This window comes from Grammomys surdaster, unplaced genomic scaffold (genome assembly GCF_004785775.1).
Source record: "Grammomys surdaster isolate TR1022 unplaced genomic scaffold, NIH_TR_1.0 268, whole genome shotgun sequence".
Taxonomy (NCBI): domain Eukaryota; kingdom Metazoa; phylum Chordata; class Mammalia; order Rodentia; family Muridae; genus Grammomys; species Grammomys surdaster.
This window is the reverse complement of record NW_021604709.1, coordinates 623,105-641,556: the sequence shown is the minus strand read 5'-3', so window position 1 is coordinate 641,556 and position 18,452 is coordinate 623,105. Positions and strand designations below refer to the sequence as shown.

General features: G+C 40.6%; 1 protein-coding gene across 2 annotated transcripts in view; it reads right to left on the bottom strand.

Annotated features, from left to right (window-relative positions):
* Positions 1-18,452, bottom strand: part of Syndig1 (synapse differentiation inducing 1) — a 168,174-nt gene that overhangs the window by 88,183 nt on the left and 61,539 nt on the right. For both annotated transcript variants that reach the window (XM_028776370.1, XM_028776371.1), the window contains one exon: positions 14,502-15,059. In XM_028776370.1, the coding sequence (XP_028632203.1) occupies positions 14,502-14,981 (480 nt within the window). In that variant the 5' untranslated portion in view covers positions 14,982-15,059. The remainder of the gene's footprint in view (positions 1-14,501; positions 15,060-18,452) is intronic.

Here is an 18,452-nt window from a genome sequence, read left to right as displayed (position 1 = left end):
TCTCTCTCTCTCTCTCTCTCTCTCTCTCTCTCTCTCTCTCTCTCTCTCTCTCTCTTTTTCTTCTTCTTCTTCTTCTTCTTCTTCTTCTTCTTCTTCTTCTTCTTCTTCTTCTTCTTCTTCTTCTTCTTCTTCCTTCCCTCCCTCCTTCCCTCCCTCCCTCCTCCATTCCCTCCCTCCCTCTCTCTTATTTATTTATTTATTTATTTATTTATTTATTTATCATTTTTATCTTCTTTCCCATTCTTTTTGATTCTGGTCACCCTAATAGATATGCAGTGATATTTAGTCATGGATGTTCTATGGGCTTTCCTGATGGCTGAAGATGTTGGACATCTTTTGCAAGTGTTTGCTATTTATTTATGCTATTTAATTCTCCCTTTAAATATTTTGTCCATTTTTAACTAACTTGTTTGGTTACTTACATTTGAGTCTAACATGCTAACATGGTTAGTTTAATTGTTAGCTTAACACAATTAAGAATCACCTTGGAACAAAGTTTCGGTGAGGTCCTGTCTAGATAAGGTTGACCTATGCCATATCTGTAGAAAATTGTCTTGATTCTATTAATTGAGGTGTGAAAACCCAGTCCATTGTGGGTGACACTATTCCCTAGGCAAAGGATCTAAAACTATGTAAGAGTGAAGAAATCAAGCTGAGCACGAGCATGTATTTATTCATTGCTTTCTGTTCCCAACTATGGATGTGACAAGACCAATTCCCTCATGCTCTGTGCACTGTGAATCCCCCGATATGATGAACTATAATAAAAAACTGTGAGCTAAGACGATCCCTTTTTCTCATAAATTGCCTTTCTCAGAGTATTTATCACAAGGAATTAAAAAGAAACTAAAAAATTATCATACAAATGCTTTGTTGGGCATGTAATTTTTTTCAAGTATTCTCCCATGCTCTACAACTTGTTTTAATATCATATTGGTAGTTTTGTGGAGCTTAAAAAACTAATTTGGATTTTGGTTTCAGTACCATATTTAAAGCCCTTTTATCTAATACTTATGTTACAGAGAATTTCTATGTTTCTTTCAAAGTTTCATGGATATATGGTTTACATGTAGATGTGATGAACCATTTATTTTCAATCCCTATATGTTTTCGTGGTAAATCACTTCATCTAAAAGAGCAAATCTGCTTGCCCACCTAACCCCTAATATGAAAGACTCCACTAAAGTCAGTGTATGATAAGTTTGAAGCAGGTTAGAATAGGTTAGTTAATAAATGGCAAAAAAAACTACCCATGATATATTTTGCACCAACATGCATTTTAAGTACATAAGACACACCAACGGTTAAAAGAATCCTATAGCAAATGCTCTTGTACCTACCATTCAGATGCCACAACTGGCTTCATCATGTGTCTGCCAGTCTGCTCACTTTTCTACCCAGTCTTCTCTTCATCTTAGTTTTCTAGAAGCAAGCAATTTGAACTATAGCCATTTCCCTGAACTCTAGTACTGATCCAGCTAATTTGGATCAGTGTAACCTTAATATATAAAAGGGGGGTATTAAAATTTCAATTGTCTCTTCCTAGTTGTGAGAACTTTGGGTCAATCACCAACTTCCTTAGTGTGAGTTGTCCTTGTGGCCACGACACCATGATATTTCAGGGCATCAGGAATATTATGTCTAGTTGTATATGCCAATTTAACATGGAAGCAAGGTAGAAAGGTAGTAGCTGCAATGTCTCCTTTCTTGTCTATAATTCTGTAGAACATAACTGTATTCTTTCCACACACAGCCTAGTTCTTCTCTAGTGAAACACTCATCACCAAAGAAAAGAGGAACATTTTATCAGTTGGTAGAAATTCTCCAACTTCCCTGCATCGGGACCAATCTGGTTTTATTTTGTACCTACATTGCTATCAATAGGTTGGCTATAGCAAAAGGTGAGTACATCTCTGAGATAGAACTTGAGGCTATCCATCCCATAACGGGGATGCTGGCAGGTGGACATTCTTTTGTGCCCCTTACAGGCTCCTAGACTTCAGAGCTAACTCTGGACCCAGATGACTCCCAGAGAACTATAGTTTATCAGGTATTGCTGTTGGTGACTGGTGACACTACTGAGAAGTCAATATGAGCAGTTGTGACATAGCTACCTTCTATTCAGATGAGCATACTTATGTTAAAGCATGGCATCATCTCAAAGAGAATGACAAGAAATTCTGCAACTGTTTTTCTTCAGTCTTTACTAGCACACTGAGTACTATGACTATCTTTGGCCTGTGACCTCTGGGAGCAAGTACATCTTGAGTACTTATAGAAATATAGGGATGTCTTCTTACATTGTTATAGTACGACATGATGGTTTATAAAGACAGGAAGATTTTGGAGGATGACAGTTCAAACAGCATCTCTGGTGAGGGATCCCGTTGTCTTTGTAATGCCATGAAGGACAGGTCTGTGGTGTGAAGGACATCCATGAGAATCCAAAGAGAATCCAAGGGAAACCAGAGAGTGGGGTGAAGGTCTTCCTTTTTTATGGTAATCCTCTCTTGAGAAGCAAACCAGTGCAATGAGAGCCATTTAACTCTTCTGAAAGTGATACCCTCATGCCCTAGGTATTTCCACTAATCACACTCTCACATTAGCACATGGAGAGTCAAACTCCTGAAACATAAACTGGAGGGACCAGATCCATCCAACCCATGGCAATTCTGTGTTGAGACTTTGATATACAGTTTCAGCACCCAAGGGGACTAATGGGATAAAATACATCTCTTGTTTGTTTGGAAGATTGTGCGTGTGTGTGTGTGTGTGTGTGTGTGTGTGTGTGTGTGTGTGTGTTTTCTCTTAAGTCTCCATCATCTTTACCTTAGGTTCTGATGACCAAAACTTCAGTCTTTAACAGTAGGGAGAACTCCTAAATGTGACAAAGAAGTTGTACTTATGGAGAGACAGTAGTCAGCCCTCCTGTGATCACCACCTCAATTCTAATGGTCTAACACCACTCCCAACCTATGCTAATGACAGATGGGTTTGATGTTACAAGGAGACAACTGTAGCTAACCCAAATGGCCCAATATATCAACCAAGGAAGAAGCCATGTTGAGTTCATTTGATGAGCCCATTTATCACGTCCTAGTCACTCCCTAAAGCAAAATTAGAACACCTGTCTCCAGCAGTTGCCATAAACATCAAATACCTAAAATGAAACTAGTCACATCACTTCAATATCAGAGAAACATCATGTAAATTTGAATACTCTGTTCCAGCCAATATCTCAACACAGAGGCTAGGACTTAGAAGGGGCATACCATGTTCATACCATGTTCACAGCAGGTTCTTAGTAAGCAACATGAATTTCTAACACCTTAGGGCCAAAGGCTTGCCTAGGGTTCCTGTAGATTTCCTTCCTTTCTCATTACCCCTCCCTCTCCCTCTTTCTCTCTTTCCTTCACTCCTCTTTCATCCTTTGGTATACAGTAGCCACCACCTCATTTCATACTTTGTACCACCAGCTTCTCTGAAACAGCATTGTTTTACAATCCTCCATGTTAAGTTCCACAGAGTAAAAGCTAGACAGAGAACATCACACCTGAGACTTTAAGACTGCAATAGAACAGTGGTGTTGAATGAACTCCATTGACTGTTCCCTTGCTGCTTGTAGTACACTGGTTTCACAGTTGCATTGACTTCTCGAATTGGCCTTGCTGGCATTCACCTATCTAACTAACAGAGGAATATCTAAGTATTTGTGCTCTAACACAAGGCACTGTTGAACACTGGCTCTTTGCTTACAAGTGCACTTCAGGTACAATATGAAATCCTGCTACAGACTCTGGAGATGTTTTCCAATTAACACCAGTGACCCACACCATGAACTTTGTGTCCTGAACATGTGGGTTTTAAATTAGGTGGTGGATGCATTTCCTCCCTAGGTCTCACATTTCCCTAGTGACTGGTTCAAGAAAAACAATGGTTCCCCTCCCCCAGGAGAAAAGAGAAAAAGCAGAAAAAGCAAAAACCTTTCTTTGAGGATCTATAGGAAACTCTGGCTTCTAAACTATCCAGACTCCCTGCTATTCCTTTGGCCTCCACTTGTGAGTAAAAACACAGCCCTCATTAAAAAAAGTCCAGAAAAGATCCACTCAGCATGCATCGCTCGATGGAGATCTTTCTCTCGCCCTTCTGTTCCCATGTGGTACCCTGCTTTTTAAAAACAGCAGCCATGTAGGCTGTAATGCATGATCAGTGAGCATGGAGAGTTTGGCCTTTATAAAGGACAGTCTCTGTCTCCAAGACCTAATGACTCTAAGAGGTGAACTTCTCAAACAAACAAAACAAAGAAAGAAAAAAAGGAGAAGGGGAGGGGAGAAATGCCTTCTTATAATTTCAAGAGTCTAACTTTTAAAAATTCAGAGCACCAATCCTAGGTCTCTATTATCCATTCCCAACCCACACTGTCCCCTCCTAAATGTCATGTATGCCGTGACCTAATCTAAGCAAGGTCAACTGCTTCAGATGCACATTTCTTTTATGATGTCAGAAGATACTGTGACATGATCTGTGAGAGAAGAAAGGAAGAATATGCACTAAGTAAAACATGCTTGTTGTTAGATTTATTGATGGACTTCATGACACTTCGGTCAATAGTATGATCAGTAATGTTTGAATCATAATAAGAAGATATGTTTTTCTTTTTGGTATATGTTTATGTGTGTAGTATGTATGCTTATACACATATTCAAATGTGTGTGGGTACATGCAGGTCTCTACCTGAGGCAGGCACTGGGTATCTTCCTTCATAGCTGAACCAGGTTTATTCCCACTAAACCTGGGGTATGCCATTTTGGATAGTCTGGCTAGCCATCTTACAGCAAGGATCACCACCTTGTCTTCTTTGTGTTGAGTCATGGGTGGACTGCCACACCCACTTGGCTTTTGAGTGGATTCTGGTCCTCATGTTTGCAGTGCTTTACCTACTGAGCCTTCTTTTCACACCACCCTTTCACATTTAATGATATCTTTGAATTCAAAGAATGACCTTCTATTAAGGTCTCATGCTTATTATTACTTTTTTTTCCCTACTTTCTGATATTTGAGGTGAGGAGAGTCACCTCTAATCTGGGCCACACTTTCTGCTTATGAAAGACTTGGAAGAAGGAAGCTTTTTCTCTTTGTATGCTTTTGCCCTGCTAGCAAGTCCATTCCTTCACTGGCATTAGAGCCTGCTTCTTCAGGATGCTGATATATATTTAAGACCAGCTGAGACAAACTACTGGATTCTTGCATCTTCCATTCACAGGCAGCATTGTTGAATTAGCTGGACCACAGCCTGTATGTAAGTCATTCTAAAAGTCCTCTCCCTATATACACAGAAAGAAATTTATTCTATAAGTTCTGTTGCTCTAGAGAACCCTGACTAGGGATGATATTGGATTGGGCCCACCTACATCAATCAACACAATGCCCCTCACACATGCCCGTAGATCAGTAAGGCCAATATGACCTAAGCAATTCTTCAGCTGAAACCTGCTCTTCCCAGTTGATTCCAGGTTGTGTAAAGTTGACAATGAAAACTAATCAGCACAACCTGTCCTAGACTTTTTTTAAGTATTGAGACAAGAAGACTTTAGTCAAGATTGGGAAAATTCAGTATAACTACAATTTCATTTAGAATTCGAATTCTTTTTTTGTATTGTTCGAAACTGAGGATGAAAGAGAATCTGTCAGTTATGGGCTTTCCTTCTCATTGTTATTCAAACTCCATTTGTCACAATTACCATGCTAAAAAGCATGTAGCTTGGAAAGGGCAGATTTTGTGACAGTAATGATCATCTTTCAGGGACAGGAGGTTCTGTTCTCTATGATGATTCTGTTTATTAGCTCCATAGCTATAACAGATCTTCACCCACTCAGGAGACTGACAATGACCCAGTAGTCACAATGAAGGCTGCTGACCAGAGCACTACATATTCCGATTACAGTCTGTTCTGCTTGTAGCAAACTTGGTTGGTGCTGGGGCCTTTGCTTAGCAGGAGAAAAAAAATCAAGGGAATATGAACAATGACCTTGAATTCTATGATAAGACAATGTCCTATAGGGAAAGTACTAAAGGGGAAATTCTTCCCTTCCCATCAAATGGCTTTATTACACACTGAGGATGCTGGTATGGACTTTGAAATGTATACAAAGTGCTTGGGATACTGAGGGAGCATAGATGCCAGAGTGGGTTTTAATGTGCTGACAGGCACCACAGGTCTATGTCATTGGAGAGATTTATGTCACTTGTGATAGAGGTCAGAGAAATGGCTCATTTTGGGATGGAATGAAGAAACCTCATTCCACAATTTCTAAGGAATGCTGGCTGTTACCTAACCATCACAAGTCCTTCTTAATTCAGCTTGTGTTCATTTCTCAATATATGGATTTCCTGAAACCTAAATGTTTGTTATTGTTATTTAAGAAACATACCTAAGTCAATACTGTTAATTATTATTATTTAAGAAACATGTGTAAGTTGTACATTTCAATGAATTTTCTTACCATGAATTAAGAAGTCCTACTATTATTCTAATCATGTTTACATTTTATATATGATATATATTATATAAAATATATACATATTTATATATATAAATAAAACGTATGTGTATATATTTTATTTCTCTGTAGATAAGGTTAGGGAACATAGATCAATAGGTAAAATATTCACCATACAAGTATGAGATCCTTAGTTTGAATCCCCAGAACATGCATGCAGCTGGACATGATAGCACATGCATTTATGATCATGATGCTTCTACAGGGAGATGTGTGGTTAACATAGAAGACTCTCCAGAGATTTTAGGTTAGCTATCATGTCCTATATGTCAGAAGAAAAAACAAACAAAAGGAAAACAAAGCACCAAAACCCAATGTGAGACCTTGAATCAAACAATGTGGAAGAGAATCACACACACACACACACACACACACACACACACACACTAAATACAAAATAATTTATATGGATGATGCCTTGCAAATATGTTTTCTTGGAGGTAAAATTCAAACTTTGGTGAACCAAAGTTATCTGCACAATACTTTCTCACAGAACATGGTGGCAGCATAGCTAGAGCACTAGAACAATCATACAGGGCCACAGGGATAGTTCCCTTGCCCATGACCCAGCAGTGATCCCAAAGAAGTAGGAAGATCTAAATACAATTTTTCAAGGATATATTATCTCGAGGGAAAAACATGAATAGCTTAATTTTCTAATACCATAAGTAGTGGTCTGTCATATTATTTAAAGATAATTAATTTGATTAAAATTCTTAGCCCATCCATAAGCCATCTGTTCTCATTTGCTTTCTGTTGCTACGATAAAACACTGACGAAAAGGCTAGAGATTTGGCTCAGCAGCTAAGGTCATTGGTGGTTCTTGCAATGGACTCACATTCAATTCCCATCACCCACATGGTGGCTCAAAAAGGTCTTTAACTCCAGTTGAAGGTGATCTAATAACATGTTTCTGGGTCTATGGGCTTTGCACATACATGGCACATATATATACATGAAGACAGAACACTCTAATCTAAATCTGAATCTAATCTAATCTAAACCTAAAACCAACCAAACAAAAGAACACTAACCAAAACAAACTCAGGGAAGAAAGAATGAAGGATTTATTATATCCTGCAAATTAGAGTCCATCACCAAAGGAAGCCAAGTCAGGAGCTCAAGAAGAAACCTGGAGGCGGAAACGTAAGCAGAAATCACAAAAGAATGCTGCTCACTAGCTCTTTCCCTTTGGCTCACTAAGCTTCCAGCCCAGAACTACCTGCCTAAGGATGACACCACATACAGAAGGCTTCTACATAAATCACCAATCAGGAAATGCCCCCCACACATGCTCAAAGGTCATCTGGTAGAGAAAAATTTTCAATTAAAGTTCCTTCTTACCAGGTATCTCTAGCTTATTAGCAATAAAAACCAACCAGTATACTTTCTGTCCACATGTGTCACATCTATTCTATGCCAAGATATGTGTGTTCAGAGTTTCACATACTGTTCCAGCAAATCTTCACAAGAGTTCTTGAAAGAAAGGTACAACAAAGTCATATCCAGATATTTACTTGTGGAAAACAATTGGATTTGAATAAGAACAGATAGGGTCCTGTTGCTCTGCTGTTCTTGTGAGCTGCTCTATGCCTTCTCACAGTATAGTCCCTGAAATATTTTAGGATTGGTTAAGAAAACTAGGAGATTTACTGGTGGGAGGGACTAAAATGATGGAAACAGAACATGGGAAGTTGAGGACAGAGGTGGAGGGGTCAGGGCAGGGGGAGAGGTCTAAGACTATAGTCTTGGATCAAGGGTCAAATTGAATCTAGTCAAAAATTTAATAGAGAGTTCCTGTAAACAAGAGAACCATAGAGATGCTATGTAAGCTCACTGCTCATCCAGGCTGATTTTGGGGCAAAACAAGGGATAAAGCAGGAGGGAACATGGTAGACTATGAATTTTAGGCCAAACTGAAAGCTGCTGGAATATAGCCCCAAAACACAGCATCTGTGGGCACATTGAAAGCATCATCTGCTGAACTCAGTTTCTAACCAGTAATGATCTTAATCCCAGAAAGTCAGTCATAGTGGAAGAGGGGAGAACTAGGGAGAGAAAGTCAAACACAACTGGAGTAGTATCATTGGCTAAATACCACAGAAGAAAAGAGTGTGCATATTTAATCCAGGAAAGTCACTAACAAATCAAGTAATAAGTTAAAAAGAAAGGACTAAATAATTTACATTTCAAGTAAAAATCTAGAAAGCATGACCCATATTCAGGGCTAAAAAAAAAGCAGTCAGGAGAATATGTCTGAGTGGGCACAGATGTGCACTTGGCAGGAAAAGAAAGAAGACCCCAATGCAGCTGTTGCAAAAGGAATTTGAGAATAGATTCCTTTATTTAAGAATAAGGAAGCCATATTTAAGAATAAAAAAGATGATGACAATGATTCAACATCTTATTAATAAAGGGAGAAAAAGTAATATGAAGTCATTAACGAGCAAATTGAAAATATAATCCGAAATAAATTAAAATAAAATAATAAAAATCTTTCTCAAGAGAGACTTGACATAATCTCGAAAGACAGATCTAGTACCCAACGTGGACAGAGAAAGAACAATGTTCAAGGAGAGTGACTAGCATGTCAGCATACTTACTACAGCTAACACCACTTTAACTGTGAAATTATCCTTTTGTCTCACTCGTGATCAGAAAATGCTAGGTTTTATTTTTGTTGTTGTTTTTTGTTTTGCTCTCTTTCTTTTAGGTTCACTACTCTTCTTTTTGAGGAGTCAATGCAATGATGTAAACAAAACCAACCCCCCCAAAAAAAATCAATCAACAAAAGCAAGAAAGAGAAGAAAAGAAAAAAAGAAAAGAAAAATTTTTCCAAATCACCCTACCCAAATCAGACCAAGTTCCTCTGACCGTGTTACTATTTGATTAATCCTTCACATTTGAAGCCAGAAAACTCAATTTTCAAAAATACCATTTATCATTTTCTGAATTTGTTTTTCTTCCTTTGGTTTAAAGTTGTCCAGTCCTATTGACATTCTTTGATTCTCCTCAATTGTCTGCTGAGGACTCTCCACTTTCCTGCACATGTGTAACCGCAGTTTCCACTGTAGCTGCAGTCACATGAGTCACCAAAGTCTCAGAGAGCCCAGGCTGGAGGTTCTCAGAAGCCAAAAAGAGGCCAGTGACAAATCCAGCCCTGTCTCTTTGTGATCAATTCACAGATTCTGCAGTTTTGGCATAGTATACCCCATCTCCAAAACAAACAAACAAAACCACCATTATGGTCATTAGGAGGCAAGAATCTAAAGTTAGCAGATCTGCCTCAGCTCCAAAGGTTCTAACAAAGCCAACTTGTATGACACTGGGAGGGCTTCCAGCATGTGTGAGCCTTCACTAGGGAGAGACCTTAGTATTCCCTATGTCTAGTGTTGCAAACATTATATGACACAATTTGCAAAGTGCCTAGCATGGAGCCAGTGCTCTGTGAGTCCCCACTTGCCTTCCCCCACCTTGCTTTTTACCACAATGAAGAAAAGGCTCAAAGCTTCCAAGCAGGTTTAGACAGTGTTCTATCTGCTTCAGGGTCTGAATAGGTATGCATTGAAATAAGCCGGCAATGGTGTTTCTTTGGACACAGGTTGGCACTGCTGAGAGCAGCAGGGCCCTCCTGCTGGAATGAAGCCCTCCTGCAGTGGATTCTATCCACTTCACTTCACTCCATAGCTTTAATTTCAATTGTATGTTTCATAGAATTACTTTATTATGTGTCACTGTAATCTTGCTGCTTGAGCTTCTTTGTGTGAAGTGTGAAGTGGCTTCCTGCTGCAGGTGCTCCTGGAAGCTTCAGGTTTCAGCTGAGGGCTGGGACTCAGATCAAGCAATGGTCACATACCTTCCCGGCACTCAGTTACATTCTACAGCTTCCTCCTGCCAGGAAGGAGGTCCTGATGGGTTGGACAACAAACCCAATTATTACCATCCAGACTGTCCTGAAGAAACCAGTAATATACCTAGCCAGTGAGACTATGTAGTGCATAATCCTGAAAAATACTGAGAGTTCCCTCAGCTCGCCCTCATTCCGTACCAAACCACATCCTTCTCCAGTTGTTAACTAGTAGTAGAAAAGATGGCAAATACTTCAGGGAGCAGTGAAGCCTTCCATGGGTCTTCTTGAAACTGACTGTAAAACACTCACACAAACATAAAGGCAAATGAAAGACAAAGATACCATATGTTGTCTCAGAATTGTGGCTGGATGGGAAGGGCTCTCTTGGATCCAGAATTGCCTAGTACAAAAGAAGAGCTGGTGAGCATCTTGCCACCCAGCACCCACATGCTCCTGCTTTTAACCATCATGGTGGAAAGATTTCTAACAGAGAGAAGCCCATGTGGTCAGTTAGCAGTATCAGAGAGCTCAGGTTAAGTTTAGATGGGCTAGCGAGGAACTGCCCCAGAAAACAGGCCACCAGCCTTATACTATACAAATGTCTCTGTGTCATTATTATTAAACCTCAAGCAGGTCACCCTCCTCCAAAAAAAAAAAAATCAACTGCAATTCCCCCCTCTCTAATTTTTTTCTTTAATTTCTTCTTTTTTATTTAGAAAAAAAATGTAACAAAAAGCATGAGTGATATACCCTGCTGTTATACCCTGAGAGTGCTGTCTTTGTTTATCTAGAGTTCTTGAAAAACCCAATAATGACTCTGAGTATCACCTTAATATTCACTACTGGGGTTTTAAACACCTGTGAGAAATTGAGAGTGGCTATACTATATCCTGAATTATTGTCCTCAGTGTGTGTGTGTGTGTGTGTGTGTGTGTGTGTGTGTGTGTGTGTGTATGGAGAGGGTGGACTGTCTTAGTCTTGGTGAGTTCCTTAGAGATTAACCAGAATGTCTGTCTAAATGCCTAGGTAAACATTTTACACACTGCTGTTCCATTACTTTCTACATTGGTCAGATGAAGGGGAACACCTTCATAATGTAGAAATACCACTGTATTATACAAAATAGCAAAAGACCACTCTAAAATGTAAACACAGAGTAACACTACCACTATGAGTAAATATTTCAGTTACATGATTTCTTTAAACAATTGCTTCTCAGGGTTGACAATGCCACTGCTAGGGCAGAACAAAGCATTTGGTTGCTACAGCTCAGTTCCTCAGTCCCCCATGTGCTATCCATCAAAGGCCTGGACTTAACACACTAGGTAACTCGGTCCCTCTTAACACCACCTACTAATTTTTAACTCAAGAGACCTCTGCAGAATTCAAAAAATAAACGAAAAACCAAGCTAGCTAGGATCACTCTGTGAAAAACTTATAAAAAAGGAGCCCAGTTGGAAGTCGATTGCCAAAATTGTGGAAACAGACATAGCAAGAATCAACAAACTGCATTAAAATATTGGTTGTTTAGATGCAAGCTCAACACCTACTCAAGTGTTAAGGTGGAAGAGAATTCTTAGGCTTTTCTGAAGCCTCAGAAGTTGACTGAGGTCTATGGAAATACATAATCACCTCTTCAGCTCTTAATGATCTTGATAAAATCAATAATTCAGAAAACATATATGCATGTATCAGAAGGGAAAGAGGAATAAAACATGCATAATTGGAAAAAGCATAACGTACACGTCCAGAAACTTCCTTTACACTTTGTCTAGCCAGTATCCCACACCATAATTGCAAGGACATAGTGTACCTTCGAGCTGATTTTCCAAAAACTCTTACCAGAGCTGCCCATGCTCTGTGGGACCTTCTTTTCATAGCCAATCAGTGACAAATCACACTTTTGAAGTATGTCTTCCCACTGCTAATGCTATCCTAATTTCTTCTTTCCATCCCTGATAATAACAGGGCTCTGTGCCTCCAGTGTGCTATGCCTCTTCCATCTTTCTCGCATCTGCTTTCCATTCTGTAGCTAGAGCAGCTTCCAAATACGCATCTTGTCTGTCGTAGTTAGGATTAATATTCCTGAAATGAAAGTCTATGACCAAAGCAACTTGAAAAGGAAAGAGTTTATTTTGCTTACAATGCCATAGCAAAGCAGTGTGGGCAGAAACTCACACTAGGATGGAACTTGGAGGCAGAAACTGATGCAGGGCCAGGAATGGGTGCTGTTTATTAGCTTATACATTATGGCTTCCTCAGCCTGCCTCCTTATAGAATCCAAGAACATCATCTTACGGATAGCACCACCCACTACGGGTTAGGCCTTTCACTATCAACCACTAATTAAGAAAACACCTTAGAGGCCCGTCTATAGCCAGATATTATGGAGGCATTTTCTTAATTAAGGCTCCCCCCTCTCAAATGACTTCACCTTGTGTCAAACGGACGTAAAACTACCCAACGCCTTGTCACAACCTTCCTGCCTGGAATCTTCCCATGGTTCTCTGCAGCAGAAGGCAGAAAGTCAAAGCCAGCAGGCTCAGTTTCTCTGTATGGTGTCTCACTTTCTTTGTGCTGTTTTGTAGATTAAACTTTAGTGTGTTCTGATTCTCAGTCATTCCACACTTTTTAAATTGGAATCTAACAGCTTCGACCACAGGGTGTGGCTGTGGAGCCACTGGAGGGTGGTACTGGAGCCAAGGGGTATAAAAGGAATAGAAGGGCTTAGCCTCCCTAGCTCTGCCCACTGTCTCTGACAGCTACCCTGGGCTCCTCACGTACTTTTCTCTCTTATAACATGGTGTATGACTCTCCTGAACCCATTCTTCTGTAGATGGTTAAGGTTTTGATTGACAGGACCCCACTTTCCTCTCAAGCAGCCTTCCACCCATACTCCCCTTGCTACAGGCCTTAGCATTTCCATTCAGTTCTACAGAGTCGACTGCTTCTCTGCTTACCCTATCTCCCACGATCACCCATTGAAATGCCTCCATATATTTGCTCTTAAGATACAGGATAGGGGCTCCACTTCTGTAATGATCATTGCCATCATTTTAGTCAAACCACAATGGCAGATCCACATGCCCTTCGGGGACTGTTTCCAGAGCCAACAACACACTCCTTTGTCAGAACTTCTGGGTCAAATTCATGCCGCACTTGTGGTGCTTGCTTCCCAGATTCACATAAAGATGAGAGATTTAGACACTTAATGTTGGCCAAACCTCAAGACTTTGGAAAATAGCAGACACTTGCAACAGTCATTAGTACAGAAACCAAAGCACCCAGGCTCTGGGTGACCTCTTGTCCTTTTTTCCCTGTCAGTGTTATAAGATGGTATAAAGGTCTCTGTTCATGGGAGTGGCTATTCAGCGACCTGTCAATGGATCTCACAGTCTTCCTTCCTGGACACTGTACTCAAGTTCCAGTTGAAAATGCTCTGCTTTCTACTATTCCTGCAATGCAGTAGCCCCTCAATGACTCTCATACATCACATGACTAGTAACCTCTGTGACCTAGCTCACAGAGTCCCGGTCATAAGTTTTTATGTGTGTAATTCAAATGTCCTCCCTTGCATCAGGTAGTAAAGAGATAAGATATGCTGGATTCAGGGACATAGCTAAATGGACCAATGTTTTCCCAGTGTATGAGAAGTCCCAGGTTTAATTCCCCTTTTAAATATCTGTTGTTTCTTTTTGAGTTCTGAGACAGCAATGATCTACTAGTAGAAACTTCCCATGTCAAACTAAGGGACCCACTATGACAGCAACACACTTTTCCAATGGTTCTCCTCATGTGTCCCTCTCTCTTGAGAGTTTTTCTGTGGCAGTGTCCCAACAGCCTTGCCATCCAGTGCTGGTGTCTGTTGTCCTACCCATCTGGCTATTACCACAGGTCACCTTTAACCAGAATCACTGCCACAGCTCCCAGCCTTTTCCCATTCCTTCCATCCTCCACAAAAGCTCAGAAGTAGTACCTTCTGCATTTTTGCATGATAATTTCATTCTCAGGCTTTTCTAGGCACTCACAGGTATTTTCCAGGCCCAACCACCCCAAACCCAGAAGGACACCAACAAGCACACTCTCTGACCTCCAGCTCCTGTAACTCCTCCTCTTCTTCCACATCATAGGATAGGGTGTGGATTTTGATGTCATCCCCTGAGAGGTCGATGAATTTCCCATCGGGGTACTCCAGGCTGTCTTTGGTCGGTGACCGGTCCTCAATGAAGGTGGTCTCACAGCAGTCAGTGGCTACGCCATCCCCCCAGGATCGGAGTACGCCATCTGAGTAGAGGATGATGTTGGGACGATAATGGGACTCCACGGACTGCTGCAGTGTATTTGGGTCCAGCAACTGCTGCACATGCTCACTTCTGCCTCCTTCCAGGCTGCCTGGTGCCGCACTGGCCACTAGCCTGTGGCTCGGGTACTGCGGTGCTGGGTAAACAGACACCAGACCATCCCTGCTCTCAGCCATGAAGTTTCTGGTGTTAATTAAGCCATTCCTTTTGCCAGCATCACTGATCTTACTGTGTACCAGAACACTCTTCTGCTCAACGATGCCATCCATGGTAGACTCCCTCCCTGTTCGGCGTCAGGCTAGAAGGTTGTATTAACAGGTCATACAAGCCCCATAGGACCCATTTCCCTGGAGAAGCAGGAAACAGAGAGTGAAAATTACGAGAAAGTCATCACACAGACCCACACCGCGTCAGAATTTACCAGTCATCTGACGTGCATGAAAATACAGTCCATTCTGCTCTGTGAATTTTAACAAGGCCCCATTAGAATGACATCTAGATTAAGCCAGAAATCTATTACAGTGCATCTCTATGAAGTCTTTGCTTCCTAATAGAGGAAGCTGCAGGAACTGGATCTACTGCAGCCCTACAGAAGCCTCTGCCTGCCAGCAGACATCCTGAAACTCTGAGAAACTCAATCACATTAGCATCCCAATGGTCTACAGAGAAATAGAATTGTTTGTCTGTAATGGGGATTGACTCTTCCAACTATACAACCATTCATTCACACAGGAGAATATACCAAAGGAAGACACGGTATAAAATGATAGCCGGTACAGACATAAAAAAATTAATGACAGTAAGACTGTGCCACTAGACTGTATGTGGACACGGTCCCACTGAAGGCATACTTCATGTACATATGAGTACATTCTTGCATATCGAGTAGGATGAGCACTGAACTCATTCATAAACATTGACTCCAAACTGTTCTCCCTTAGATAATTTTATCATTGAGCCTTGCACATTATAGAAGGAAAGACAGAGAGAGGAAGGGAGGAGAAGAAGGAAGAAAGAAGGAAACTGGAGCTTAGGATTCTAAGAAATGTAGAGTACATTATCTCATACTGCATGTAAATCACCATTATATATAATAACATCTCAGTTAGACTAAAGAGATGGTGCAATTAGAAAAGTAGTTGCCATGTGAGCATGAGGGCCCGACTTGGATGCCAAGAGCCCATATTTAAAAAAAATGCCAAGTGTGATGGTTAATACGTCTAATGCCAGCATTGCAGAGGGAGAGACAGGAGGATTTCTGGAGCTTGCTGCTCAGCCAGTCTAGCTGAGTCAGCAAGCTCCAGGTTCAATGAAAGACCCTGTCTCAAAATCTAAGGTAGAAAATGACTGAGGAAGGCACCTGATGGCATCACCTGGCCACCACATATATATTCATATCCACACATACACATAGATCAATACATAAAAGTTTCATCTCAGGCAAATCATGTAGTATCATTTTCTATAACATCTAAGTGTTTTCTAACTACAGATGTTTGATTTTATGTGGTAGCAAATACAGCAAATATCTAAAACTGCACTCTGACCAAAGGAAGAGTGGTGGAGGAGTGGACCTTTGCGACTAAAAAATTCTGAGATCAGATTCACATAGCGAAGTCAAACTATAGCATATGCACTGAGAGATAATAAGAACTATTAATGTGGAACCATGTACAGTTTAAGAGAGGTCACATTGCACCATTGCCTCTGCTTATTCAGTTTTGACATTTCTATCTCTGGAGATGTTTTAAAATTTGAGAACTAAAATTGAATTAAACTAGTTGAAGAGAGAACTTACAAGGTTACCACACTACTCCAACACACCAAGGGTATCATATTTGAGGACTACCTCTATGTTCCACTTCTTTGAGGAAACTGCAATGTGTTTCTGCAATATTTCTGAGCCAATCTTCCTCCTTCTACCGAGTAGACACTGGCTTGCCTTCCAATGTATCACTATGATCTGATGAGTACACTAGCAAGCCTAGAGAAATCTTTAAGATCCAGCTTCTTGGCTAGAGTTTCTTACACAAAGACCTTGCAAATATCTTGCTAGCAGATACTGATTGCATTTGTTCAAATTCAGCCTCTTCCACTGAACTGTATGCTCTGGGACAACCAGAAATAACCTTTCTATTGGCTGGTGAGCTCCTATCACCTGTTCTTGACTTTCTCTTTTTTCTTTTGTGATTTCTATTTCATTCTTCTGGCCAATTTGATAGCTGCTGAGGTCACCACTCTTCTACCTAGACATAAACTTAAGACCGGGGAATCAGCAGCATATTTTCCCTTTTTTGAACTAGGTATGGAGTCAGAAGTCAGGGACTGTGTGTTGAAATCGTCTTCAATTTTATGCAGTTAGAATAAGCTCTAGTGTTGGCTGTGCACTAGCAGTGGGTTTAACATTACGGTCGAGGCAGATATGGCTTCATTTCTTTTAGATTCCCTCTAGTTTGCTGCTCAAAGTCTTGCTGACATATAGCAGCCTCAGAACAACCTGGGAGTTGGTTAGAAATGTAAAAGAGCTGAGATATAGCTTGGGGAGACAGAACATACTTAGTACATATTTGGTCCTGGGTCCTTGCCTTCCTGCAGACATATGCACACAGAACACATGAACAACAGAAGATGCAGCAAAATATATACCTCTTGCATCACAATCTGCATTCCTATACATCCCAGTCTGCACATGGAGTCTTAAGGCTTGAGACAGGCAGTAAGAGGCTTACAGTATTCTATAGCAGTATTACTATGAGACAAGTTGCTTGGTTTTACAGTTTATTATTTATTCTCATTTTGTTATTGTTTTATTTTGAGATTATAACATGATTACAATAATTTCTCCTTCCTTTCCCTTCCTCCAAGCCCTTCCAAACATTACTCCCACTCTTTTCAAACCCATGTCCTCTTTTTTATTGTTACTATACACACACACACACACACACACACACACATATACACACACGTAAAAGCCTCCTAGAAGCCACCTATGTGTGAAGAAATCTTGACAAGGCAAGCTGAGGAGACTCCTTCAGTGGCTGGTTAGTTCCACAAGAGCAGCTTCTCAGTTTTCCTTCCTCTATAGAGGACAAAACTATTTCCTGGCAAGACTCAGTTTAACTTCTCCAGTTCTCTGTCACAGACTCTTGGTATAGGAGACAGGCATGATGCACTGGTTCTGAGTCACAGGCCCAGTTCATAAAAGACAGACTCAAAACATAGCTGGCCCAACTCCAGTTTCTACTAAGTTTAATGTGGCAACTGTATATCTGAGATTGCTTCTGAAGAATCTTTGGAAACCTGCTATGAATTTCCTCCCTAAGAAAAGCACCAAAATAAAAGGTAGCAAAGGGCAACAGAACACACCCAAGTGAGCTATGGCAGACAGAACTCTTGCCTCTCTCAATTCCCCCTTCTGCTTGCTTTCTTTGTGGCTTATTTGGTTACAGATTCTTGATGCTTCTACATTTGTTAGTCTAGACCTAGATTCTCTATCCACATAGATCTTCTGTCAGGAATCAGGTTCTGTTGTTGGTACTGGTAATCCCATGGAGACTCAGCTCACTCTGCCCTATGAAGTTTTATTTACAAATCTAGAAATATGTTACTGTGTGCTCCTGTTGCTGCCTTGCATAAAACAGGAACTCTGTCTCTCTGTGTGTTCCTCTTCACCTCTGTCTCTCTTTGTCTTGTTCTCTCTCTCTCTCTCTCTCTCTCTCTCTCTCTCTCTCTCTCTCTCT